The sequence below is a fragment of the Lepidothrix coronata genome, unplaced genomic scaffold, assembly GCF_001604755.1.
Source record: "Lepidothrix coronata isolate B3197 unplaced genomic scaffold, Lepidothrix_coronata-1.0 Scaffold8, whole genome shotgun sequence".
NCBI classification, from domain to species: domain Eukaryota; kingdom Metazoa; phylum Chordata; class Aves; order Passeriformes; family Pipridae; genus Lepidothrix; species Lepidothrix coronata.
In genome coordinates, this window is record NW_016690188.1 from 6,988,572 (window position 1) to 7,016,072 (window position 27,501).

General features: G+C 53.1%; 2 protein-coding genes across 2 annotated transcripts; one reads left to right on the forward strand and one right to left on the reverse strand.

Annotated features, from left to right (window-relative positions):
* Positions 1–1,277: 1,277 nt before the first annotated feature.
* CNNM1 (cyclin and CBS domain divalent metal cation transport mediator 1) lies at positions 1,278–21,071 on the forward strand. The gene is made up of 13 exons (XM_017839468.1): positions 1,278–2,784; positions 12,665–12,808; positions 13,360–13,500; positions 13,779–13,948; positions 14,144–14,243; positions 14,421–14,468; positions 17,354–17,416; positions 18,380–18,537; positions 18,749–18,926; positions 19,259–19,372; positions 19,454–19,570; positions 19,850–19,977; positions 20,318–21,071. Exons 1-12 carry the CDS (start codon positions 1,278–1,280, stop codon positions 19,927–19,929), a joined length of 2,820 nt encoding a protein of 939 aa, XP_017694957.1. The 3' UTR covers positions 19,930–19,977; positions 20,318–21,071.
* Positions 21,072–22,811: 1,740 nt separating this feature from the next.
* GOT1 (glutamic-oxaloacetic transaminase 1) lies at positions 22,812–27,039 on the reverse strand. Its single transcript, XM_017804086.1, has 9 exons — positions 26,827–27,039; positions 26,348–26,529; positions 25,667–25,790; positions 25,369–25,481; positions 25,063–25,167; positions 24,372–24,522; positions 24,071–24,236; positions 23,800–23,942; positions 22,812–23,515 (listed from the first exon to the last, which is right to left on the reverse strand). Exons 1-9 carry the CDS (start codon positions 26,939–26,941, stop codon positions 23,376–23,378), a joined length of 1,239 nt encoding a protein of 412 aa, XP_017659575.1. The 5' UTR covers positions 26,942–27,039; the 3' UTR covers positions 22,812–23,375.
* Positions 27,040–27,501: the final 462 nt, after the last annotated feature.

The window sequence follows — 27,501 nt, forward strand, 5'->3', positions numbered from 1 at the left end:
GAGATCTGTTCCTCAGGCAGTATAAGTTGGTGTAAGGTCTGCAAAAGTAGGTTACCAGTTGGCTCCTCCATAAATCATGCCCAGGTAGAGCACTAGGCAGTACCAGTGGAAGAAAGGGGGAGTTACAAAGTAGAAGATCAGTCAGAGCTTGAGAAGCAGCACAGAGCTCTGGTGAACACCCAGTGAATTTATCCCAGAGAGGATAACACGGCAAGGAGCACAGATCTCCCTGATAGCTTTTCATGCCTGTCTGCCTGCTGACATACTGACACAGAAAGTGACCTATTTTCATGGGTGTAATAATGAGTGAATAATTAGAATTTTTTGAGCGCTTTCTTTTCCTCCATGACGCTTTCTGACTAGCTTCCTGCTTGGCCACTACTGAGCCTGTTACAGTTGTAAGTAACTGACTTTTTTCCAATTCCCCAGCCTCATTTCAAGGTTGTTGTGGATGTTGGTCCAGGGAAGACACAAAAGTTTCAACAGTTCCTAAGTGCATTCTTTAGCATATACTTCTGAAGCTGGCAACATTCCCCCTCAGGTCTAGACATGACAATAAATGTAGTTACAGTGTGGTATATTTGTTTCCTATCAAAACCGAAAATCTAAAGACTATCTGCCCCCATTAAAGGAAACAAACAAACAAACAAACCAACAAAGAAACACTCCCACGGGAAGAAAGTATATGAATTTGAGCTGAAAAGCTGACGAGTTGGGCCTTGGCAGATAACAGAGGGAAGCTGACTGCAAATCCCAGCTCTAGACACTGCTGAGAGAAGTCCTTCAGCAACCCCCGACCGCACAGTGCAAAGAGGGAAGCCCTCGAGCCGCAAACCGTAGCCAGGGTACCCGGTATGACACCGGGAATCAGCGTGGCCGCGGGTGGCCAGGGCAGGGCTCAATGCTCGGGACTGCAGCCCACTCTAGCTCCCAGAGGTGGGGGCTGCCCCGTATCCCCGGGAGTGGGCTCTGGGGCAGGCCCGCCGGCGTCGCACCAGATACAGAGTTAGAGCGCGGTGCCGCCCAGGATGCTCCCGCACGGCCCGTGCGGGGCGGGTGGGCGGACGAACCGCTCGGTGCTCCGCGCGGTGTCCCGGTAGGCAGCCCCCCCTCCGCCGGCCCCTCCCGCCGGGGCTCCGCAGGCCGGCTCCCGGTCGCACGTGGCGCGGCGGCTGCCCGCCCCCCGGCCCACGTGTGCCGCCGCCGCGCCGTGCAGAGCCGGCTCCCCGCTGCAGTCCCGGGTCGGCGGGCGGGCGCTGCGCTGCCGGCACAGCGGTATGGCGGCGGGCCCGGGGCGCTGCGGCGGCGGCGGCGGCTGGGGCCGGAGCCGGGGGGCCGTCCTGCTGCTCTTCTTCTCGCTGTCGCCGCGGCCGCCGGCCGGGGCCGCCTGGCTGCTGGGGCTGCGGCCCGAGGACACGACGCCGGGCCGGGTGTCCCTGGAGGGCGGCGCGGTGCAGGCGGCGGAGGGCAGCCGCTTCCTGCTGCGCCTCTACTTCCAGCCGCCGCCCGAGGGCAACGGCAGCCGCGGGCCGGCGGGGGAGCGGGAGCCGCGGCTGGTGTTCATCGAAGAGGCGGCGGCGGGGAGCACGGCGGCGCGGGGCCCGGCGGAGCGGTGCCGGGAGCGCAGCGCCTGGGCCTCGGACGTGGAGGTGGTGGGGCCGCTGCGCTCGGGGGGTGCAGCGGGATCGGCGCTGGCCGAGGTGCGGGTGCGGGAGCCGCGCAAGGGCGAAGCGGCGGCGGCGCCGGGCGGGCGGGTTTTCTCTCTGTGCGCCTGGGACGGGCGGGCCTGGGCGCACCACGGTGCGGCGGGAGGCTTCTTGCTGCGTGTGCAGCCGGCTACCCCGGCGCTGGGCACCTGGCTGCTGCCGCTGCCCGAGGCGGGCTGGCTGCGAGCGCTGGGCGCCGTGCTGCTGCTGGGGCTGTCGGCGCTGTTCAGCGGGCTGCGCCTCTCGCTGCTCTCCCTGGACCCGCTGGAGCTCCGCGTCCTGCGCAACAGCGGCTCGGCCGCCGAGCGGGAGCAGGCGCGGCGGGTGCAGGCGGTGCGCGGCGGCGGCGGCACCTACCTGCTGTGCACTCTGCTGCTGGGGCAGGCGGGGGCCAACGCGGCGCTGGCCGGCTGGCTCTGTGCCTCGCTGCCCGGCGGCGGGCCGGCGGTGGCGGCCGGCGGGCCCCGGGGAGCACCCTGGCTACCGGTGGTGCTGTGCGCCGCCGCCGTGTTCCTGGGCGGCGAGGTGCTGCCCTACTCGGTCTGCTCGCGGCACGGGCTGGCCATCGCCTCCCGCACCCTCTGCCTCACCCGGCTGCTGATGCTGGCCGCCTTCCCCCTCTGCTACCCGCTCAGCCGGTTGCTGGACTGGGCACTGCGACAGGAGCTCAGCGTCTTCTCTACGCGGGAGCGGCTGCTGGAGACGCTGCGCGCCGCTGGCCCCCACGGAGACCTGGTGCGGGAAGAGTTGGCCATGGTGCAGGGCGCGCTGGAGCTGCGCACCAAGGTGGTGGAGGATGTGCTGACGCCGCTGGCGGACTGCTTCATGCTCCGGGCCGATGCCGTGCTGGACTTCGCCACCGTCTCTGAGATCCTCCGTTCTGGCTACACCCGCATCCCGGTCTATGAGGGTGACCGGCGCGACAACATTGTAGACCTGCTCTTTGTTAAGGACCTGGCCTTTGTCGACCCCGATGACTGCACTCCCCTGCAGACTGTCACCCGCTTCTACCGCCGCCCGCTCCACTGTGTCTTCAACGACACGCGCCTCGACACGCTGCTTGAGGAGTTCAAGAAGGGTGAGGCCGCTGGGCCACCACCTCCCGGGCTCCCCCTGCACCCCTCTGCACCCCCAATGATTTCCAGGTCAGCAGCCCCCATGGGCATCCCTGCGTGGCCTCCTGGCAGGATGCTGCAGGTACCAGGGATGCTGGGGGGAGTTGGGCCCTGCATGCACTGGTGTGGCGATGACCCTGCTGTCACCTGGTGGAAGATCCTCAGGTGGATTGAGGGCCTGCAATGCTGGTTGTACCTGTGATGTTATGCAGCCTTCGGCCTCACACGTTGCTGGCTCAGCAGGTGAGCCTGTCCCGCAAGGCTCATGTCTCTGCAGGAGTCTGGCACGATGGGCATGGTGCCTGCCTTGCACCCTTGCCCAGGCAAAGCAGCATTCGCTGCGCTGTTCTGTGCGGAGGAGTTTATGACAGGAAATCGCATCTCATTACTTTGCTTTCACATTTTCAGCTTAGCAGTGAGAAACAGGTTTAAAAAGTGTTTCTGTGTAAGTGGTTTAAAGGCAGAAGAAAAGCCTAAGCCCTTAGAAGGAGATGTACTTTTTTTTTTTTTGCAGCTGTGACAGCATTCATAATGCAGCAGCTGCCAGCAGCCCCAGAGATGCTGAGAGCTGTATTTCATTAACCATACCTTGAGAATACGCACAGCATGTGTTTTGCCCTCCCATTGGGAATTGTGTGTTGCCGCGTTACTCGGTACGTCATACTGTGGTGAGTGAGTCTTTAAGAAATGGCTGCAGCAATGACATGCTGCATTATGTAATGCAGGAGGGCAGCATTTGGCTCCTGGGCTGCCTGGGGCTGCTCTGCCGCAGGCAGAGCTGGTCATGTGAGAAAGGCCACCCTGGTCCACTCCAGATACAGAGAAAGCCTCTCTGTGAGTCATCTCCGTGCTCTTTTTTAGAGCTGGGAGGAGGAGAGATTAGGATTTTTCTCGTGCACTGGGAAAGTGATCATCAGATACATGCAGGTCAGCATCTTCTCTGGAGATGCTCAGCTGTGTCCCCACGACTGCTCAGGATCAGAGGCAGAGGAGTTTTGTGTGGCATGCACCACCTGCCCTCTCTGCCCCTCAGCAGGACTGGAAACTTCCAATGGTGCAAATCAGCAAATTCCTGGGCTTACTATACAACTGTTAGCAAAACCATTGGGATTGCTGTCTGAGTTCAGCCTTGGTGAGCTGCAGCAATCCGTGCCTGCCCCTGTTCCCCTATGCCATTTATCTCTCCTCTTCCTAATTCCTTATGCACTTCACAGTTCTTTCTTAACTGGGTCTTCCTGCATGACACTACAACTGTACTGAAGTTCAACTGAGGTCTCTGCTACCTCTCTTTTGTCTAGAGATATCAGATGACTTTGGCACCCTCTCCCTTGGTCAGCCTCTCCTGCAATTTATCTGACTTACTTTGATATACTTCCCCCTCCAAATTTGTTCTGGTACCTTATGGATCAACAGACCTATAGAAATAGACTTATGGTTGCTTAGCTCCCTGCCTTTTGCTTGCTGTCCTCTCTGCCCTCCTTAAACAGAGGTGTTCTGTGTGTGCCGCTCCCTGAGCTCACAGATACACTAACAAGCCTTGCTATCTGCCCTACACTTTTTCATGCTAGTCTTCATCTCAGATGAAGATGATCCATCCTTTAAGTTTGCTCCATTAAAGTCTTGGCATATCACTTCAGACTATTCTTCCTTTACATCTGCCTGCCATTGTGGCCTTCTGGGGTGTTTTGCTACAGCCCCTATTTAGAGCTCTCCCTGAAACTTTTTTCCGTTCCCACCTTGCTTCTACCTGTGTTTTCTAAATTACACGTCTGAAAAGCCTTGTTTTGGTCTTAGTATATAACTCATTATGGTGTTTAGCAACCCCAGCTCTTCCCCCAGATGTTATTCTCCAAGTGTTGATGTTCTCCTCTAATTCATCTTTCCCCTGTTTGTAGGCATTTGTTCACCCCCAAGCACTCTGAGTCTGTAGATAGTCACCTGCCAAGAGCCCAGCACTTAACCCTCCTAAACTCTCTTTTCCCAGTTCCAAATACAGGTTTTCGTGCTGGCTCCTGTACTGTGACAGATGTTTGCTCCCAGCTGTCTTCAGCCTCATCCACTGCTGTGTCAGCCCTGTTCACTTGACCACTTAATTTCTAAAATAAAGATTTCCCATTTGTAATTAAGAATCTTCATCACTGTCTCCTTTTCTGTGTCCGTTTGAATTATGGTGAAGTATTTTGTTTGATCCAATCAAGATTGCTTTCCATGGTCAGGTCTTCTGTGACATCTCCACTAATTAGAAAGTAGGCTGATTGCTTGTTGGCTCAGCAAGTGCTTAATGAAGGCATTCATCACTTTGCACATCCAAGGTGCCTGCAGGACAGCAAATGCTCCCACTGATAAGGCCCAGTCTCCTTCTAGGAAATTAAAGTCTCTGGTAAGGATGGGTATTCATAACCATCTCCAGGTCCTTATGTCCCTGAGAAGCCTCTAGAGAAAGCTTGCCAGCTTTTCTTTCTGTCTCCTGTGATTAACTCAAACAGGTTTCGTATCCTTTATTTATTTTTATTATTACAGTTTTTATAGAAAATACCCATAACATTTTATATCTTTCTTTCCTGGATAGCAATGTGTACTTCTGATCTGTTTCACGAATGATTAATGTTCTGCCACATCCACTATACCAGTAATGTCAATTTTTGCATAACGTATAAGTAACACAATTTCACTGCCAGAGCTCCTTGCCACAGTACACAAATCTTTGTTCTTTCTTACTGAAAATGTCAAAGGATTATTAAATACAGCACTTTGGGACTCTTGCTCACACCTCTGGCAGCACTTTCATTTTCTGTCTCTCCTCCTACTCACCAGTATCACACTTTTATTCTTGCTTACCTCATGCATTTCTTTTCTCTCACTGTTCTGTCCTAGCTATGAAGATGATTGGCTTTTTTTATTCTCTGGTCTTTTATAGCAGGGTTTGAAAGGAAGTTTTCCTTCATTTGTTTCTAGGTATGCTCACACTAACCTCATTCAAGCTCAGTTCCATTAAGATGCATTGATGTTTGCTTTGATTTTAATCCATAGACAAGTCGCGAATTTCCTCTCCCCCAGCAGGACTTTGTGTAGAAGGGATTACCTTCCATGGACGTGTAGCATCAGCTTTCCAAAACATTTAGATTGGTATGAAATAGTAGCATACTCTTCAGTAGCACCAAGGGAGTTAATGGCCATGTGTGGTTATGGTGCCCAAGAGCAGCTGTGAGCTCCTGGTTGACAAAACCTGGCCCCTGCCCCATCACAGCAGAACTGGTCAAACTCTTCTCATCTGCCTCTTCACAACCTTGCTGCTGCCGCCATTGTTTGATGTCTCTTTTGGCACTAATTCCTGCAGAAAGATGGTTAAATTGGGGGTCCTGATGGGAACTGGGAAAAACCCAGAGAAGGCTGCAAACGGCAGCAGAGGGGAGGTTTGGCCTGCTAGGGAATAGTTTGTACTTCAATCCACAGCCCAAAAGAGGAGGGCAGCTGAAAAAACTGTATTGAGAAACAACATCACAGCAGTGTGAGACAGGTTCAGTTGAAGAAAGGAAATACTTGTGCTAGAAGATGGTTTTGACTTTTATCTTCTTATCAAAAGTCAGCAGAAATAACAAGGTCTGGACACCCAATTCCCTATCTTTTCAGGCAAGCTAGACAGGGTCTTATAGAAAGCATACATAATTGTGCAGCATTTACATAGAAGTGCTAAGTGAAGGACTCTACACAAAATGTGTCCCCCCTTTGCTAAAATTAAGAAAATACAGGCCAGTGTAGTAATTTTGCCACCTGCAGCCAAGTGAGAGAAGATGAAAATACTGAAGGAGTGAAAAAACTGGGAGACAATTTCTTGGCAATTTGTATTGATACATCTCAGAGTACCTGGCTTTATTCTAGGCTCCCTGGAGAAAATACCTGTAACACCAGAGAAATAACTGCACCGTATTTAGCAAGCTAAAGCAATGTAGAGGGGCAGATGAGCTTCCTGTAGGATAAACTTCACCTTGGGAATGTGGAGCTAGAATGGAAGGTTTATGCATTCATTCAGTGTGAAATGCTGTGGGTGGTGCAGTCTGTTTCTCCTCCATCCCTAGAAGATAACCAAGCAATGCGTGTTGCAGCTTCAGTCCTGTGATATAACTCCTCATGGGGACCTCTTCTGTGAGGTCCACCTCCTTGTTCTGTAGTGCCTTTGGGAAGTCATAGTCTTACTGCTTCTTCAAGTTGTTTATGGGGTTTGTTGACTGATTTCCTGGAGAATTCTATATACAGCAGTGTCACCTTTCAGCAAGTAACTTTCCTCTGTCAGAGGAACAGTAGAAGTTTGCTCTTATGTTCATTTTCCTGCAGCAGGGCAGAGGCTGAGCTGCAACTGAAATTAGCCTTCTGTGGCTTGGTGTCTTTTAAGAGTTACTAAAAATAAATTCCCAAAAAACCCCAAACTTCCAGGCTTAGCACAGAGAACAGCCTGTCCTGTGGGGAGGACAGCTCTGCCCTGGAGTTTGTCTTTGCATTTCAAAATGCTCCACAGCCTCTATTAGACTTCTGCAAGTTGAATGTAGCTGAAGAAGGTGCTTACACTTGCCAGGAACTGGGGTCAGTACCATTTCATCTGCTTTTTGTACTGTTCTTCTGAGTCTGCAGGCTTTGCAAGCAGTGTCGTTTCAAATTTAACTTGGCCTTCGAGAGATTTAGTTATAATGTTATAGCCACTATTCTGGGCACCTTGATGGGCTGAAGCAATGACCTCCTTAGGCAGTTGTATGGGTTAAGGAGCCAGTTTTTACCCAGGAAATATCCCCTACACATCCAGGTGATTGCCAGGCTGAGTGTGGGTGAGCTGCTGATAGACAAAAAATGATTACAGTGTCTCATGGTGCAACTCTGCCTGAAACATTACTGGGCATTACCCCCCAAGCTGTGCTAAATCTTACTGTGTAAACCCTGGGCTTCTCTACCCTGCTCCAATAAGCCCAGGAACAGGCCTGCTCTGAGGAGGCGTTCAGCAAATCAAGAAGGGAGCCTTATCCTTAGGGAAGAGGGCACCCCACCACTCATCTCCCTCTTGGGAGCTGTCAAAGGCACCTTCATACCGAGCTGTGGAAAAGAATAAAATGGCCAGTTACAGACACAAATGAAAACAGTTTTGCATTGGGTCTTCAAAAGTTTTTTAGCCTGAGAAAGCCTTGGCATCCTTTTAGGCTTCCTTGGGCTTCAAGTAACATGCAAGGGGATCTGCCATTTGTGGGCAGGCAAAATCATACCCAGGAGGTCAGAACCCTGTTGCACAACAGATGGAAGATGAGGCTCCATGTCCCCTCAGATCTCCCCCTTACCCTCCTGTCTGCTTTGCCAATGGTGATTGATCAGCTAGTCCAAATATTCCATCTTTTTCACAGTTTTCATTAGGAATTAGGAAAAGCACCAAAGCAGAATATGAGAAAGGCTACAGAGAGATGTAAGCAGGTGAAATTCTTGTCTCTGAAGAAGGTCTGGATTAGATTAGGATTTACGGTTTTCCCTTCACATAGCTCTGATTCCCGTAGAGCTGGGAGACCCTGCAGCCCTCTTGGTTATTTCCCCCCTGTTTATGTGTAGATGTGCAACTCCTCAGGCTTGTGGTTTCACCCTTGGTGCAGAGTCATGATAACACACGAGCACAGTCACATGCACATTTCCAGTTCAAGAAGTTCAAGTCAGAGTCCCCACTTATTTCAGGTGCAGGTCTGCAAGGGGGTACAGAGATGCTGACAGCCCCTGTACCAGACAAGAGCTCTGAAGAACAGCACACAGAAAATAGATTTCAGTTACATCATGGTTGTTTCACAAATCGACCTTATTTAAAAATTACTCTTTTTTTTGCCTTCCATTTTGTAGCTGTAAATGGTTCACGGCTTGTGCCTGTACCTTTGATCTCCTAATAACAGCTTCAGATCTTACCATAAAATTTATGAAAATGAATTTCATGCTCAGAATGTTCATCCCATGCAACAAGAGACAAGGCTAAAACATCTTTAACATTCCTCTGGCAGAGCACCTACATAAAAAAAATGATAAAGAAGTAGTCTGGGCTATATTTTCAGCCAACAACACTTTCTTTCCCAGAAGTAAAGGCATTTCCATGTGTTCAGACCATCTTCTCCCATTGGGGAGGATGCTTTGAGGTGGATCTATGAGCCTAAGGTCATTTAGGTGCCTACAAAAAACAAGGCTCCTAAAAATGGGCATAAAAGCTGTAGATATCTGTTCAGATGCTTGCTCCATCTGGAAGCTCTCAGCTGTTTATATTAGCTCTGTAATTTAGCATTTTGAGGCATTAACTTTCCACTGAAGCTGTTGTTTGAAAAGAGCAGATTTCATGTAGCTCATAAAGAATTTAGTGCAGTTGTATCCCATGCTGAGCAGACACTTAATCACCTATAGACTTCCTGTGCAAGAGTAGTCCTGCAGAGGCTGGCGGAGCTATTCGCACAAGAGAAGTTAATTGCTCATTTGTTCTAGCATTTGCCAAACCAATGCTTTGATTCTCAAGTGTTTCACTGTGCTTTCCTGCATCAGCGATAGCCCTGTAAAATTCACATGTGACAGCTTGCTAGTGGGGAGGCAGCTCACCCTTATAATTCATCTCATTTGAGCTATTAGGCAGTTGTTACAATAGCATGGTTTTTGGGGTCAGTTTTATAGATCTTAAATCTGTTTTAGATCAAGTTTGGGGGTTTGTTTAAATTATTTATCTCCCTCTTGTGCTCCCACTGAGGCTGACCTGCAAGGTAATGGCTGCAGAGGAGAATGTGACCCCTCTAGTGTCTCCAGGTCTGTCACTCTGCCACCTTCCCTCAGACATTGCTTTCACTTCATAAAACTGTGCAGATTCTGCCCCTGTACAAGTGTAGCAGCTCCCAGGTCTGGGCAGAGGGATACAGCTGAGCTTGGCAGCATTGCCCAGGAGGAAGCAAGCCATGACCATACAGCCAGGGCATCTGCAACCCCTCCACCCAAATTTATCAGGTCAAAATGTATAGAATCTGTTAAAAAATGAATGGGAGGAAATGCAGAACCCAGCTGGGTCAGAGTGGAGGTGAGGGGCACGACTTTGCAAACAATCTCACGTCCGTCAGGTGAGAAACTGGGGCAAGTCAGCCCTTTCCCAGAGGTGATCAGCTGGGAGCAGCACTCATTTGCAAGGACTGGGACTGGGATCCAGGGCTTTTTGTGACACAGATACCAGCTGGCCAGACATGGGCTGGGATTAGCTCACTTGGCGTGGGAAGTAGCAACCACATGAACTGCAACAATTTTCCACTGCTGGGTACCTGCTCCATCTCTAATGTTGGTGTTAGCCTGGAAACTTAAACCTGGGGGTTTATAGTATGACTCCAAGTGTTTATTTTCTGTGAAAATAAAGAACTCTTGAGTGCTCTAACAGCCCTTCTGGCTCTACCCCCAGCACAGTGAAACCGTGGGTCTCCTTCCAGGCTAACAGTTCTGGCTTATTTCTAAATAATCTCGTTTGCTGCTACGTGAACATGGAGCTGGAATCACATTTCTCTGAGGCTGCTCTAGTGTAAATTACAGTGTCGATGTAGGTGTTTGGCCAAAAAAAGAATTGCCTCCATCACTCTCTGACTGCCTTTAAGTAGCACCTAAGCTTTTTGTAAGGGCTTGGTGGTTTTGGGTTGCATGTAAATGTCATTAACAACAAGCTTTCAGCCAAAAGAAATAACTCCTCCTCTCTCCTTGCTCACCCGAGGAGCTGCAGGAGACCAGATGGCCCTAGTGTTTGGGAGTAGAGTTTGGCAAAGGAGACATTTTCAAAAGCTGGACTTTGCTAAGATGAAACGTAGCTGTTGCTGCTGTCTTGCAGCCAACTCCGCTGCTTTTTTCTTTTTAAGTGCTGTGTTACTTTATTACCCACTGAAGAGACAAGATGCACAAACCTATGTATGAAAGGAGTGAATATCCCAGTCCAAAGAACATGCTTAAATTTCAGTGACCCAAGGCTATTGATTTGGGTTTTTAAAGTGCATCTCAGTGCTACTTACCGCAATGTTATGTTCTCGTTTCTAAATCTGTAGGCGTGGGAGGCAGCGAGCTGCTCTCTGAAATCTTGCAATAAAAGCTTGGTATGAGGAGGAGGGAATTTATACTGTGGAAAATGCCCAAGATTTGCTGTGAGAAATGTATAGTGCTGATCTTAGGCTGAGAAATGTCATTTGGTCGTCTCAGATCCAGGGCAGAGTTATTTGAAGGTCACATGGTCCCCAGCAAGACATGTTTGTGGGACTGGCAGGCTGCTCTGGCTGTGCTTGTCCCTGTATGTCTGTGGGGACGAGCCAGAAGGCACTAGTGGGTGAGGAGGGACGTGTGCAGCAGGGAGAAGCTCACCCTGTTACATCTTTATGTATAAACAATGTGCACATCTCCTTGCCTGGAGCAGCATCCGAGCTTGCTGGGCCAGGTTTATAGGAGCAGCAGAGGCAGCTGCACAGCAGGGGGGACTTGCCCCTGTTGTGGGTGACCTTTGCTGTTCAAGGAGCTCAGCTCTGAGCCGATGGGGAAAATAAGGTGTTTGTAGCTTTCCAGAGGTCCCTGCAGTGTCCATGGTATAGCTGGCTTTGTGCGGGCATTGCAACAGTAGACCCCAGGGACGAAAAGCAAACAGAGGGAAGGGAAGTTGTTGGCTGTGATACTGATAAGGATGCTTTTAACTTAAGTAAAACCAGAGGTTCAGAACTTGTGTGCAATGCTGAGCAGTGTAGGAGCCACAGGGCCAGTAAGAAAACCAGTGCGGTTCGTTGGCAGGTCCAAGAATATATTTGAGCTAGAAACCCAGAAGCTGTTTGTGGCTTGGAAGTTGGGTTCTAGGTAAGATGCTGAGCAGGAGCATAAATCAAAGCAGTCAGTAAAGGAAGGGAGACGTTGAAGAAGTCAAAACAGCTTACAGAGAGCTGGACATGCTAAAACAAATAGAAATGTTTCAAGTATGCCAAAAACAAGAAGCTTGAGAATGTGTCAGCAGATCTGCCAGCTTACAAGGGACAAGTGAGGAAGCTAAAATTGTGATTAAGGAACACTGTAACTTCCAAGCACGAGTCACCGTCATTGCAGTTGAAGGTCCTGGTCCCATTCTTCTTGTTTAAGGTAACAGAGAAGAGATGCTGTCAAGGGCAGGGCTTGGAGAAAAAGTTCAGGTGCAAGCTGATGGCTTGAAAAGTGTTCAGTGTCTGCACCCAGATGGTTCACCCAAGAGTTCTGCAGGAGCTGGGCTGAAAGCTGCAAACAAACATACATGTTTCTGCATTAAAACCAGCTGCTGTTCCAAGGAGCCAGAGGCTTTGCCTGTATTCGAAGAAAAGCCTTAGGATCAGTCTAGACAGTGATGGATAGAAAGATGAGGGGGAGATGTTCCTGGCAATTTGATAGGAAAGATAATTAGCAACAGAATGACAAAACACCAGGAGGATGACAGAAATCAGTAGAGCCCAAGAACACATTCACATTTCTATGTTGGAGAATGTTGTCTCATTGCTCTGTTAAGAGTTATCTCACGCCAATGAAGCTGAGGGTAAGTAAGAAGCAGCTGGTATAATGTACACTTCATTCCTGCACAGGAGGCTGTCACAGAGTGACTCACAGCCTTGGTAAAGAAAGCAAGTGGCCCTAAAAAAGAGCCTGTGACATCTACATATCAGCCTGGGTAGCAGCAGGCCTGTTAGGGCTGTTGGGGTGATAGTGTCTGCTTCTGAGGTTTGGCTGTGATCTGTGCCTCCCACCAAACCCCGTCCACCTGCCCACCCACCATACTGGGACACTTCTCACCAGGGCTGGATGTCTCACTGCCACTCTGCTCTCCCCCTGCAGGAAAGTCCCACCTGGCCATCGTGCAGCGGGTGAACAACGAAGGGGAAGGAGACCCATTCTACGAGGTGATGGGCATTGTCACCCTGGAAGATGTCATTGAGGAGATCATCAAGTCCGAGATCCTGGATGAGACGGATCTGTACAGTTAGTGTCCCAGAGCAGCTACTGCGGTTGCAGGAGCCAGGGTGGGAGCCGTCACAGACAGACAGACGTGGGTAGGAAACAGGCCAGAGCAATTTGTGGTCCTTCCCCAGAGCAATCACTGTCATGGTGGGAAATACAAGAATGATGGAGAGATGCTGGCCAGGTGTTAGGGAGTCTTGAATGCTCAAGGTAGAGAAGCATCAGTAGCTGGTGGCTGGACAGGGCCTGACCCAGGGACATGTATGTGAAATGCCCATGGGTGGTTCCCAAGCTCTTTTGCAACTCTGGGTGATGCATCCAAGCCAGGGAAGCCCAAGACTTGTTCCTGAGGAAGAAGTGTGTTTCATGATCCCGCTCCCTGCCCAGGGAGCTGCTCCCAAGTCTGTGATGCAGAGCACGTTTTTTGCTGCTCCATCTGCTGTTCCACAGCAGCCCTGCCATAGGGTGCAACAAGATGTGCCTCTCTATGCATGTGCATGTGACATGGGGCCCTGCGGCTGCAGCTGCTTTGTGGCTGCTGCAGGCGAGTGACCGCTCTGCTCTGCCTGCAGCGGACAATCGGAAGAAGGAGCGGGTTCCCCACCGGGGGCGCAAGCCCCAGGATTTCTCCATCTTCAGGCTCTCAGAGAGTGAGATGAAGGTGAAGATCTCCCCACAGCTCCTCCTGGCTACCCATCGGTTCATGGCAACAGGTACGCTTGCCCTTGTGCCAGCCCTCCAGCTCCCTGCAGCAGCACCAGCCCTGCAAGGCATCCCTAAGCTATTCCTGGATCAGCCCCCCCTGCTGAGCAGTTTTCACCTGCCTGGACCCACAACCTGGTCATCCCACCAACGTGGCTCTGCCTTTGGCTGCTCTCTGGGCAGTGGGGTGCTAAGGCTGCAGGAGGGGGCCATGCAGCTCAGAGGACGAGGGGTTCCTGGCAGCCCCAGACCTGCTGAGCATAGCATGCATGTGTTGCCTCCCCTCTAGAAGTGGAGCCTTTCAAGTCCCCCTACCTCTCTGAGAAGATCCTGCTGCGGCTCCTAAAACACCCCAATGTAATCCAGGAGCTCAAGTACGACCGAAAGAACAAGAAGGCAGCAGAGCATTACCTCTACCAGCGCAACCGCCCCGTCGACTACTTTGTCCTCATCCTGCAGGTGCCTGGAGCAGTGGCAAGCAGAGAGTGGGAGGGAGTGGCCCCATTTTCTCCTCACCACCTTGTTCTGGGCTGGTTTGGCCAGTAAAGGTGCCCATGCTCTTGTATGGGACAGCAGGGGTCCCTGCAGCCCTGGGTAGGACAGTGGCTAGGAACATAGGGTGCCTGTCTGAGAGAGTTTTTATTCTCCTTTCAGGGGAAAGTGGAGGTGGAGGTTGGCAAGGAAGGACTGCGGTTTGAGAATGGAGCATTCACTTACTATGGTGTCCCTGCCATCATGGCTGTCGTCTCCTCAGGTGAGGCCTCTGCAGTCTCCCTTTTGCCCGCCTTTGATTCAGCAGCATCCATGGAGGCTAAGTCAGCTGGTGGCTGGGGGAGGTGGCTGGCCATGGGGTGGGGTGGCCCTGCTGCCAGATATGGGGCAAGTGGGAGCCCTTCTTCTTCTATTCCCACAGCTCCAACTGTTGTTTCAGATAATGATGTGCGAAAAGTGGGAAGCCTGGCTGGATCCTCCTTCCTATGTAAGTATTTTGGGACAGGCTAGGGCCCTAAAACCTCTCCTCTGAAGCACTGACTGGCTGGCTGGAGGAGGGCTGGTTTTTCACCCCATGCAGAGCAGCTTAGACTCTGTGCTGAGGTCATCCCTTAAAGATCTTTGCAGAGAAACAACATGTTAAGGAGCTGATGCAGCAAAGTCCCCACAGAGGGAGTTTGAGGTCCCTTTGAAGTTTCCACCATGTGCTGGATCTCTGCAGGTGGGTCCCAGCATGGCTGCTGCTGCAAGGGGTCCTGCCCAAGGGTGGCAGCATGCTCAAGCCAATGGGAGCAGTGAACCCTGTGACCCTGGGAGCAGTAAACCCTGCAACTTCTCACATGGTTCTTCTAAGTCTCAGCGTGACACCTCTGGACCCATTTGCATTCCCAAGGCTCAGGGCATGAGATGAGCGTAGGTCCCACACTGTGGGAATGGGAGCTGCTCGGAAATTGTAGAGGTGTGTCAATTTACCTGTGGGATATTTGCATGTGGTGGTGGTAAATTAGCTGAGTTGGTGCCCCAGTGCTGATAAATTCCCTGCCTGAAGAAGCAGATCCTCTGCTTGCAGATGTTAAGAGGGAGCTCTGATTAGGGGAGACTGTGAGGTAGCCCCTTCTTTGCTGATCACCCCTGCAAATATTTAGTCCCTGGTGGCTCAGGAACAGGTTGAGGTGCTGCCCACCCCCAGTCCATCACATCCCTTATCCAAACCCAGATGTTGCAGTCAGATCTGCAGTGCTGATGGTAAGCCAAGATGCTCTTGGTGCCTAATCAAAACAAGGACCCACTAAGTTTAACCTTTAGGGAAGTGTAAAGAGGAATGTGATTGAGAGAACAGGAGAAGTCCCTTGGGGCAAGTGACTTACTCTGGTGGGTACCAGTCTTTGTGCAGCTCTAAGGTTCACCTATTTCCTGCTACTTGGTTTGCTTCCATTCAAAAGGCTGGCTCGTGGACTGCTGTATTAACCCCTCAGTGCTCATCCCTGCTTCCCCATGCGTCCACAGTGCACTCAGTTTGGACAGAGGAAATCAGTGAAGTGGCTGATGTTGCTGGGTGGCCCAATGCCCCCATGTCCTGGGTGATGGTCCTCAGGGCCCCACTGGGGCTCACGCAGCCCACAGGCCACGGGCCAGGCAGGGCTGTGTCAGCTGTGCCGGTGCAGCCATGCATATCTGCCGTGCCGCCTGCCGGGACACTGCTGATCCCCATGCTCACATGACACTGTCACAAGTTGTTTTCCACTGTGCAGGCATCCCTGCCTGACATGGGACATATGTGGCATCACACTCCTGGCCAGCAAGGAAGCAGGCTGGGAAGCAGAGGTGACAGGGCATCTCCCTTGTCAGGCTGGCATCCTCCTTCCTCCTGGAAGGAAAGCCCAGCAGAAGTGAGTGTGAGTTGTGTATCACAGCTGAGAATTCTGACATTAACCCTTGAGCATTTAACAGTTATTAATTAACTGTTGTTATGCAACTTTTTTGTCAACAGCTGATCTTTTGCATTGGCGCCCTGTGGTGACAGACGCTGTGGGAGGGTTGGGTGGTGAGAGCAGGCAGTGAGTGCTGGTGGTTATCAGCTCGTCCTTTGCACCCATCTGGACAAGTTTGTTTGGGGCAGTGCTTCATGGTGGTGTCTTTTTTATTTGCAGAAGGTTTTTATTTGGGGGAGGACATGGAACAGGAATTACTGGGGAAGAGAAGGGAGATCAGAAAACGAGACTGCAGGGCAAATTTCCTGGGGCAATTTAAAAACATTAATCACAGAGGCAGAAGATGGTTCCTAGAATATTGCAGCCATGCTACAGGCACAGTGGCTGGAGGTAGGGCAGCCAGAAGGCTTGTATCTCCCAGTGCTTTCGAGGCAGGCACTGGCAGAGAGCAAAGATGAGGCACCAGAGAGTGTTAAGGAGTGCACCACTCAGCCTGTGTGTTGGTCTCTCTGTGCTCCCCAGTGGAGCCCAGTACCCTGTGGCATGGCCCAGGGATGCTGAGGAGGGCAGTAATCACAGGGAGGGGGAACAACCTGCCCTTGAAATTGTCACTGCTGCTGTAACCCATGGCAATAAAACATGGAATGCGAGTGTCTATGATTTACCCTCTTTGTGGCAATGGGTCAGATAGCCCTGGATGCAGGATCCTGGCTTCTTAAGTTCCTGCAAGGATCAGCCCCCAGTGGGTAGCTCTTCTCAGCATTGCCCCAAGGCTGTTGAGACCCAGGGCCTTGGAGGGAACTGCAGGCAGCCTGGCATGAATCCCTTTGCTTTCAAGGGATTCAAGGTGAATCACCCTCTGCCTGCCCCTGCCTGCAGCTGTGGGGCTGGGGCAGGAGCTGTTGCAGAACACATTCCTTCTCTGCTGTGTGCCTGCACACACAGAAGCATCCCAGATTCCAAGCACAGTGATTTACCTTCCTCTCATTTCCCAGGTGGCATAAGCTGACCACAAACTCCCCTGTCCTGGCAGTGGCTGGCAAAGGGTTAGAGCAGGATGCCAGCACTCAGGCAATTGGAGGAAGATGCTTTCTACCCATGCCAAGGCTCTAAGGAGTTGTGTGGCTGTGCAGACAGGCCTGGCAGGAGCTGGTTCTCACCCCCCTAACCTCACCTCCCCTTACTTCATCACAGAGCAACCTGTTGATTTACAGCATTCAAGTCTGTGTTCCTGCTGTTGTCCCTGTCCCCAGGACTGGTGAGCACCTCCCCAGAGCAGAAGTAGTAGGGGGTAAGAGGGGAGGGAAGGGATGCTGGAGAGAGCAGTGGGAGCTCAGCCCAGGACTGCTGGCACATGATTCTTTTTCTCATTCTTCCTCTTGGTCTGTACCCCCCCCTCTCCCCGGGTCTCCTCCTTCCTACCCTGTCCCTCTCTCTGCAGTGCCTGTCTCAGTGTCCCGTACCTTCGCCTTCAGCAGAGGGGACTCCCTGGCTGGCTCTCCAGGTAACGGAGCATGGCTTTGGCCAGGGACCTCTGCATGTGGCAGGCTCTTTCCAGCACCCTGTCCTCAGTGCCCCAAGCCCCCTCCACCCTGCATGCCAGGCAGTGCCAAGAGAGGAGCACACAGTACCCCATGCTGGACAGCCCCTCACTGGTTGGAGCATGGGTGGTGACTGGGGACAGCAACCCTCTCCAGTATGATGCAAATCCCAGAAAGAATGGGATGGGGACAAGGGAGAGCCATGGACAGCTTGGCCTTTCTTTGATGTGCACTTTCTGTAATTTCCTGTACTTAAAAATTGGAGTTTTGACTTGCTGCTTTTGATGACGTTACCTGCAGCCCTGCATGCATGCTGCCCTGCTTCCCTTGCTTTCTGGCAATCTGGGTAATAAAAGGGCATTTTAGAAGCAGAGCAAAGTCAGCACAACATCACCCATGTAAGGAACAAGCTGCCTTTGTTTCCTAATAAATCGTTGACTAGACAAAATCTGTCACACTGTGTGTCAGAGGCCATCAATCAACGTGAGTGACAGGCCAGCTTGCCATGGCAGCTTCTGCTCCCAATCTGTCAGTCCGGGTGAACAGGAGCATGCCCTCAAAGCAGGTTGAGCAAACACCCATGGGCTGCCAGCTGCAACCAGGAGAAGTTGTGCCAAATGCAGTGCAGAAGGTCAGCATTAGCAAGAGAGCTGTCAGTGACAGGCGGGCAGCAGCCCTAACCTCTGCTGCCAGTGCCAGGTCGGATGCCTGCCCGGTCCCTTTGGTTTGAGAGGCTGGCATAGCACAGTCTCCACCAACAGTGTGCACTGAGGAGGACCCTGCCACAGGGCCCCTGCCAGCCCTGATGTCCTGGGGAATAGCCACTGGAGGTGACTGGTCCACCTTGGCCCTACACTGGCACTGGGAACCCAAGCAACGCCACGAGTGAGAGTGAGTGTTTGCCTCTCTGCTGTGCCCTCCTGCAGTGAACAGGTCCCCGTCGCGGTGCAGCGGGCTCAACCGCTCCGAGTCCCCCAACCGGGAAGACTATGGGGGCAGCAGCACACAGCTCCACAGCAGCAGCAACAACATCTACACACCCGACTATTCCGTGCACATCCTCTGCGATGTGCAGTTTGTCAAGGTACGGGCTGGGCTGGCAGGGACTGCACCACCCTGGACACACCTGCCTAGACACCCTCTTGCCCCACAGTGCCCCAGGAGCTTGGTGGGTGCCCAGTGGGTGGTGGGGGTCCCACACTCCTATTGTCCAGGGGTTTGGTGTTGCCAAGTCTCCGGGAGGTCCTGGTGGGGCTTGGTGCCCTCTGAGCTGGTGCACGTGTCTGTGTGCCCAGGTGACTCGGCAGCAGTACCACAATGCACTGGTGGCCAGCCGCATGGACAGCTCACCCCAGTCACCTGACATGGAGGCCTTCGACAGGGATTCAACCAAGGCCTCGACCGCACGGGGAACTCCACAGACACCCAAGGAGGATCCCACCACCCTCTTGAACGAGAGAAACAATGTCATGTGTGAGTCAGCAGCATTCCTTCCTGGCACAGGCCGATGCTGCATGTCCCCTGGGATTTTGTGCTGGGCCCCTCTGGTATGATGCACACACCACCTCTGGGGTGCAGTTGCACGTGAAGTGGGGCACATGGGCGTTTGGACGCCCACACCTGCGGACGCTGTTTTGTGCCTGTACATGCACACAGGTGCTAATGTGCAGACATAATTCCTCACTGCCACGCACTCGTGTCCCCCGGGGTCCCTGGTAGCGGAACCTGCTGCTATGGCTGGCATCCTGCCTGCCATGTTCTGCCCCAGGGCACACCACCATCACGCCTGCCCTGTGTCCCTGCAGGCAGCCACTCTGAGGGGCTGCACAGTCCCAGCGATTCGGTGTTCCTGCGCATGGAGGGCATCCCCTTCATCCAGGAGGAGCTGGCTGACAATGAGGAGAACAGCAAGCGGCAGAGTGAGTCTGGTTGGGGTACACGAGGGGGGTGGAGATGGCTGTGGTGCCCTGAGGCGCTGCAGCCATGCTGAGCTTTTGCAGACAGTGAGTGCTTCGAGACCGTCCAGGAAGCAGAGTCTGCAGGCAGAGAGGCCAGGACCAGCTCATCCCCGAGCAGCTCTGAGGAGGCGCTAGGCAAGAGGCTGCTGAGATCCCTCAGTGAGTGACTGACCTGGGGAGGGACCACCCAGGGGAGAGCTCTGCCCCAGCACCCCGCTACCCATGTCAACTGCTCCCCAGCCTTGTCCTTGGGACACCTTGCCTGGGGCTGGCATGGAACAGCCCAGTTCCGTCAGTGCCCCAGCAGCAAGGCAAAACTGCTCCTAGGGCTAGCTCAGGCAGAGCCAGCCACCTGGTCCTGGCCCAACCCTATGCACCCCCTGTCCTGAGCACCCTTGGCTCCCAGCACCCCAGCTCTAGGCACCCTTGCTGCTGCAGGTGGGCGAAAGCAGCGGACATCATCGGAGGGTGAGAAGACACCAGAGGAAAGCTCCAATCTCGCCCCATTAATCACCTGAGCAGCAGCGTGGCTGGAGCACAGTGCTGGAGGCCCACGCAGACTGGAGGTAGGAACCTGCTTCTTGGTACAACATTCCTTCCCCAGCAAATGGGAGGTCCCTCAATTTAAATAGCATAAAATCCATTTTCAAGCAGCAAAGCCCAATGATGTGGTTTGGAGCCCGGATAGGCACACATGTTTTGGGGGGCTGAAGTAGGGTCAAGGGATATAGTAGCAGACTGGGTGTCAGAGACCGAGTGAGACCTTGACTCGTGTTTTCTCTAGAAACGTGTGTCTGTACCAATACCCCTGAGCCTGGCTAGGAAAGGTGTTGCAAATTTGAGCAGCAGCAGGTCATGGACAGCAAGCTCTGGCCACTTGCACCAGTCTGTGTTTGTGTCTTCCAGGTCTGCAGCATGGGGGTCTCCTGCCATGAGGCTCATGTCCAACAGCAGGAGGTCTGCACTCGCTCGCTGCCTGCCCGCCCACTCGTGCCGCCCCTCCCTGCAGGACTTGTGCAGAGCCCCATCCCCAGGCGAGAAAGGATGTGCTCCTGGCAGGGCTGAACCACCCAGGCAGCCTGGACCAGTTAGCTGGAGTCCGAGGGCCCTTGCCCAGCTGCCCCCCTGGTAGCATCTGGTCTCAAGGAATAGGTGGAAAAAGGAAAGGTGGGGAAGTGTCTGTCACGATGTCCCTGCAGGCAGAGCAGGGAGGGGCGGCCCAACCCAGAACTGCCCTTAGCATCATTTACCATCCCCATCCCACCAAGGCCTGGAGCCCCTTGGTGCTGCACAGATGTCGTCTCCACCACGAGGAGGATGTGCTATTTGGGGGGTGCCACCTGCAGCTCAGGGCCCCAGCACATGTTTGTGCCGTACCTGGTGACATGCACGCTTGCAGCGCCTTGCTCATGCTGACCATCGACTCAGCCCCGCACTCCCGAGCCCCTGCTAGGCACAGGGCAGGGAGCCCCACTCACTCCCGAGTGCAGACCCCTCCCTGGGGAGGGCCTGCTCCATGCTACATTGGACCATTCTCCTCTCCACACATGCCCACCTGTGTGAGGGAGGCTCGCACCAAGCCTTTGGTTTGGTACAGACCAGTCAGTAGTTTTTGTAGAGGCTGAACGCAACAGGGATATTAAAAGTTCTTTTTCCCTGAGCAATGCCATCTCTGTGTCAATGGTTGTAGGGAAAGATGTGCTAACCCCTCCCACCAGGCCAGGCTGCCCTCATACCCAGGGCCAGGGGTGGCTGGAGTAACTGGACTCAGCATCACTGAAGGGAGCAAGTAGAGGAACAGGTCAGCAAATGCTTCCCAATTTCTCTCCATGAACCTGGGCTCTCTGTCACTCCTGCTGCCAGGAAAGCAACTTGGCATGCAGAGTTAAACCACAGCAGTGCAGACAGGGACTGGGGAAGAATAGGAGTTAATATCATGCTATTGCAAACACAATAGTGGGATATACATGCTGGAGTACAGCCTGACAGATAACAACAGAAATCTCATAGTCCACCCATGCTGATAAAACTTCAGGTGGAATAACTGCAACTCTGCCTGGACACTGCACTTTCTAAGGAAACACGTAACAAGTGAAGGGTAGACAGAGGAAAGCAAGGGCTGGAAAACAACCTACCCCAAAAGCTGAAACAGAGTCACTTTAACCTTAACTGGTGAAGGATGTGAAGGGGAGAGAGGAAGTTTTCAAATACCTAAAAAGCTGTTGTAAAGAGGAAAGGAATAATCTGTTCTCTGTTGCCATGGTAAATGGCATAATGGGTAATGAGCTTACACCACAGAAAAGGAGAAATTTAGGTCACTTGCTAGGAAAAACAAGGTTGGTAAGGCTAAGCAAAGCACTGATACAAATCACATGTGGGGCCAGATGTGGGCCAGGCTCCACATCTGGAGGTCTGTTAAGGACAGAATTGTAAGCAGATTTCAGAAATAACAAAAGCAGACTTGGTTCCTTAACTCCTTCTCCTGAGATCACTCCTGAAAGTCATCCTTTAACCACTTCCTCATCATCCCTTTTGTGGATGAACACCAAGAAGAGAAAAACCTCCCCACCTGCAGAAAGAAAAGGCTGCCTCTGGCTCATTCTTTTATGTGGCATGACATAATCCAGAAAGGACAAATGAGACTCCATATACTGTCTATGTGCAAATACAGCAAAGGAACAAGGCACCATTTTGCCTTTTCTGCCTAAGCTGCAGCACAAGCAAACCCATCAAGGCAACCATAACTATTGCTAACTGACCCAAGGAAAGCAGCTGTTCCCCTTTCTCCACCAAGATCTTGTCAGGAGGCTGCTCTGTCAAGGTGGTAATATCAGCTCACGAATAGATCTGCAGTGACTGCAGAGAGCAGGAGCAGATGGTCCCACCTCTTTTTCAGTGCCAGAAACACAGGCTGTTGCTGGCAGGCCCCACTGAAGCCAGGGACAGTAGATGGTGGTTCACCAGGGGCCTGCTGAAAAGGATGAACCGGAAAGATCCATTTTTTGACACCCTAGGGGCAGGCCAGAAGCTCTGGGTCAGGGAGAGATGGCCATATGGCTGGGAAACACACGACCATCCAGAAAGCAAGCATATACAGACACACAGGATGAGCTGGACAGCGCAGGGCAGAGGGACAGAAAGAGGAACACCGGACGGACACGGGAGGAACTGGTCAGCTTCATGTAGAATCACAGGGAGCTCTCAGAAACACCATCCCAATAAGACTCCCCCTTCAGTAGCAGCTGAGATCATTAGAGATGCAACACCCTGAGGCAGAAAGGGACGGCCTTAAAACAAACCCGAGTAAGAACCAGTGGACAAAGCAGAATGTTGAGGCTTTAACCTCAGCCTGGGAAGAGGTTTGTACAGCCTGAAGGCATGGTATCACACAAGGCAGGGATAATATACAGAGACGGAGGTTTAATTTTCTGTTAGCTACACAAAGAAGCATTTATCACAATTACAAATGTTTGCTCGTATAAGGCTCAGAAATTGGGAAGGGGTGGGGTGAAGGGAGGAATTTAGCAACAGCTTTGCCCCTCCCCAAAATACTACTGAATGACATTAGTTCCCAAGCCGTATGAGATCCCAGCCACTGGGCTGTCATCCCACAGCGCATTGCACTGGCACCAGACTTTGCCTAGCTCAAACTGATCAGTTATGTGCAGTTGATTTGGATGTGCTAAAGATGCAGCTCTAAGTACCTGAAGACCAGGCTGCAATCAATGAAACAAGAGTTGAGGTGGCTAACACTACCCCCACCCTCCCGGGGACACTGGCTTACCATATTGCATGGGGTACTTGAAAAAAGTCAGGAGATGATTATCCCTGATTGAGCTACCTATCGCTCCCATCTTTATTAAACCCCAAGAGGTGGGGGACAAGGCAAGCCATGAGCAGAGAAAGACGTGGACTACACACTATAGCTTTGGTGACTTCATGTAAGTTTGGTTGTTCATGTGCTTCATTGGATTTTTGTGACGGCTTCATGGATGGACTTGGCCACATAGTCCAGGTTCTTGGTAGTCAGGCCACACATGTTGATGCGCCCACTAGCCAATAGGTAGATGTGTTTTTCCTTGATCAGGTACTCCACCTGCTTAGCTGTGGAAACAATTGGACATCAGGTCAGAGCAGTGACTCATAGTTCAGAAAAGCCCAAAGAACCAGCCAGCAATGCTTGAATCTTTCACAGCAAGCAGAAAACTTCAAGCACTGGCCACTAAAATGCTGTCTGATGCTTCATCCCTCCCTAACCACTGAGGCAGTGATGCCAAAACTCCAGTGAGGCCCCCAAGAGATTCCTGCTTGGACTGCTTCAGCCCAGCTCACCCACAGCAAAACTGTCTTTACCCAAACCTCCCTTCACCAGGCCACTTGATACTTACGGTTCAACCCTGTGAAGCTAAACATGCCGATTTGCTCTGTGATGTGGTTCCAGGTTCCAGGGGTCCCAAGGGCCTCCAGTCGAGACCGGAGCTCTGACCGCATCAGCAAGACCCGATCTGCCATTGTCTTCACATTGCCCTTCCTGCAGCAGGCAGGAAACAGAGTATGAGGATAGGCACCCACCTGGTTTGAAGCCACCTGGCCAACCCTGGCACTCAGGGAGACAGCTTCCCTCCCTTTCCCTCTCCCACCAGCCCTGGCAACACGTACCACTCATCAAAGAGCTCCGGGGAAGAAAGCGTAGTTGCCACAATGCGCGCTCCCTGGGAGGGAGGGTTGGACCAAGTGGTGCGCACAATCTTCTCCATCTGGGAAAGCACACGCTTCACGTTGTCTGCATCCTTCCCCACCACAGTCAGGTTCCCCACACGTTCATCTGCGGACAAGCCAAGAAATGTGAGCCATTGGTTCCAAACATTGTGTCAAAGCAGAGCATTCCCCACCCTTCAGCATGCCAGCCCCATCTGTCTGTGTATGATGCTACTGGGCCAGCTTATTGCCAGACACTCACTGTAGAGCCCAAAGTTCTTGGAAAACGACTGTGCACAGAAGAGCTCAAAGCCCTCGGAGACAAAGAATCGCACAGCCCAGGCATCCTTGTCCAGGCTGCCAGAGGCAAACCCTTGGTACGCCGAGTCGAAGAATGGAAACAGGCTCCGGCGCTGCAAGGAGGAACAGTGTTAGAGGGAAATCCCCTCCCCACAACCTGCACTTTATCCCCCACAGTACTCATAGGAAAGAAAAATAACCATTGAGTTTTTGCATGAACACAAAGGAAACATGGTCCAGCAACACCAGACTGAAATACTTTCTTTCTATTGGGGTAAAAGAATAGGAAGACTAAAGTGGTCAATAAAAGTCAATGCAGGAGAAAACTGCATTTGAGGACACAGGTACAAGAGATGCGCCACTTTATATAATACTATTCAGCACCTGCCCGTGGATATCCTTTCCAGCAGAAGAAACATCACTACAGCCCATGCCACAGAGTTTGAAGGCACGAGCAGGACTGGGATGCATCTATCCTCTGAACACAAATGACCAGCATCCTGTCAGCCTCTCCTTTCAACACCTGCCCTGTGGAACTCCTCCAGCACCTGACACACCTCCCCAGAGCTTCCCACTTCACATGCAAGTGCGCTGGCTGGCTTAAAAGCTATTTGTCCCCTCAGCACTGCTTTAGCCCCAGCAGCAGTCCATACCTTCATAACAGCAGCAATCTGCTTCCACTGCTCAGGAGAAGGGTCTGTGCCTGTTGGGTTGTGTGCACAGGCATGGAGGATGAAAATGGAGGACTCTGGGGCGCTCTGAGGAGAGAACATGTCTTGGTCACATACAAACATAGATGAGACTGGGCACCCTCAGCAGAGAGAGAGGTCTGGAGCTGCTCTGGGTACCAACAGTCTCTTTTGCAGAGATCCTCTTCCAGGCACAGCACACAAAGGCCCAGACAGCTGCAAATATTGAACAACACCAAGCTCAGCCCATTCCATGCTAGTTTTACTCACCTCCATGTCATTCAGCAGCCCCTGGATATCCAGACCTCTCTTGGCAGCATCCCAGTAGTGGTAGGGTCTAATATCTTTGAAACCAGCATCCATAAACACAGAGTTGTGGTTCTCTGAGGAAAGAAATAACTTTTCAGAAAAGCAGGCCCTACCTCCAGCAAAGCTGCCTTCTCCAGTCCCAGTATCTCCCTTTACTCACAAGAGAAGGCTCCTCTCTCACTGCCCAGGCCCCTGCCAGGAGAAGAGCTGTGCCTCCGTCGCCTGCTAACCCACAGGGCTCCCTGACAACAGCACTCACCCCAGGTTGGACTGGAGACGTAGACTGGGGTCGCTGTGTTGTTGTTTCCATTGTACCACCGCCTCAGGAACTCCGCGCCGATCCGCAGAGCGCCTGTCCCGCCCAAGGACTGAACGCTTCCAACCTGCAACAGAGAGAGTTGCCAGCAGAGTTCACCCAGGTCAACATTGCTATCGGTGCACAGAGAGCAGAGGTGCTTGCAAGAGCAAGACAGGATGCCAGACATGCTCCCTGGGGTCACCCCAGCCAGGACACCATCGCCTTCCAGTGGTCTTCAACCTCCTTCAGTGCTCAGGCCCATCCTGACAACTTCTATAGTTATAAATAGACTCGAGTTATTCCCATTACGTTTTGGCACAGAGCAGATTTCCAACTAGTAGTTTCTTTCAGAAAAGGTAGTTTATTATCTGACTTTGGTTTCCTGTGGGGAAACTGTTAAAAGATGAAGGAAAAAGCAAATTCCAGTCACAGGCCTTGTTTGTTTTTTCCCAAAAAACGACAACTACTTGCACAACCAGCTTCAAGTACACAGGTTCATCAAGTAAGCTACAACCAGGGAAGGCCATATCTGAGAAACCCCCAAATCCTGCCAAAATGCAGTTATCAGCACACTCGTGCTCTTCTGCTCAGTCTGCTGTAGAGACACCCCAGGGACCCTGGCACTACCCATCCACCACATACTCGATTCTCCTTGATGGCAGGGCTGTCGTCACCCAGAGCGATCCGGGAGGCGTTGGCACGGAACTCGGGCAGGCCCAGGATTGGCAGGTACTCGTGGTTCAGGCTGTTGTCGTTGACGATCAACTGCTTCACCTTCTTGACCACCGGCAGGACCCATGGCTGCCCCTCGTCCGTGCGGTAGGCTGCGGGAGAGGGAGAATCGTTCTTGCTGCACCCGGGGGGACGCTGCGCCGCCCGGCCCCAGAGGGACCTGCCCCGGACACAGGACGGCGGGCAGATCGGCGCCGGCTGCTCCGCGACCTTGACGCCCGCCAGGCCCCCGCTGCCCGCCCGCCCCCCGCGGCCCGGTGACCTTTGGGGCCCAGGGCCCGCCGCTGCCGCCCCGCCGCTGCCGCAAGTGCGGGAGCCGCCGCAAGGGCACCGTCCGGGCTGCCCCGCGCGGAACGGCCCCGCCGAGCCGGGCGAGGCCGCGGACTCACCGCCCACGCCGAGGTTGACCTTCCGCGAGTCTCCGTCCTCCCGGAAATCCGCCGTGAGCTTGAAGACGGCGACCGGCGGGGAGAGGGGGACGGCGGCGAAGATGGAGGCGGCCATGGCGGCACAGCCGGTCCGCTCCGCTCCGATCCGCTCCGGTGCGGGCGGCGCGCGGCGCCTGGAGGAGACGCTCACCTTCACCGGTGGGGGCGGGGCCGCCGCGGGCGCTGGCCAGTCAGCGGGCCGCTTTGGGCCCCGCCCCCGCCGCCAGCCAATGGCGACCCCGCCGGGCCGCGGGCGGCCAATGGCGGCGCGGAGCGCGGCCGGCGGCGGGCGCCACGCCCGGTGACGCACGCGCGGGGTGGCGGGCACCGCCCATGCCCGGCCCGTGCCCCAGTGGCAGCGACCGGTCGCTGGGTGTGCCCGGGTCGGGCTTGGGGGTGCGGATCCGTCACCGGGGGCACAGCATCTGGTGCTGCGGGCACTCTCGCGCTGCAGGGATGGGGGGGCGGGGCGGCCACGGGGTGCAGTGCCCGGGTGCAGTACGTGGTGCTGCGGGGGACGCCGTGCTCGAGGCAGCGCTGCGCTGCCGGCGGTGCCCGGGGGTGCAGTGCTCGGAGGGCACGGCACAGTCCTCATAGAGCACCCTGGGGTGCAGGTCAGCTCCGGAGCGCAAAGCT

Bases quoted from the DNA above. Each gene is read 5' to 3' on its own strand.
- CNNM1 (XM_017839468.1), top strand. From the start codon at position 1,278: ATGGCGGCGGGCCCGGGGCGCTGCGGCGGCGGCGGCGGCTGGGGCCGG. The intron at 14,469-17,353 runs GTAAGTATTTTG...CTCTCTCTGCAG, and splicing joins GGCTGGATCCTCCTTCCTAT to TGCCTGTCTCAGTGTCCCGT. The intron at 17,417-18,379 runs GTAACGGAGCAT...GCCCTCCTGCAG, and splicing joins CTCCCTGGCTGGCTCTCCAG to TGAACAGGTCCCCGTCGCGG.
- GOT1 (XM_017804086.1), bottom strand. From the start codon at position 26,941: ATGGCCGCCTCCATCTTCGCCGCCGTCCCCCTCTCCCCGCCGGTCGCC. The intron at 25,791-26,347 runs GTATGTGGTGGA...TCTCTGTTGCAG, and splicing joins CTGCCATCAAGGAGAATCGA to GTTGGAAGCGTTCAGTCCTT. The intron at 25,168-25,368 runs GTGAGTAAAACT...TTCTCTCCTCAG, and splicing joins GGCTGCTGAATGACATGGAG to AGCGCCCCAGAGTCCTCCAT.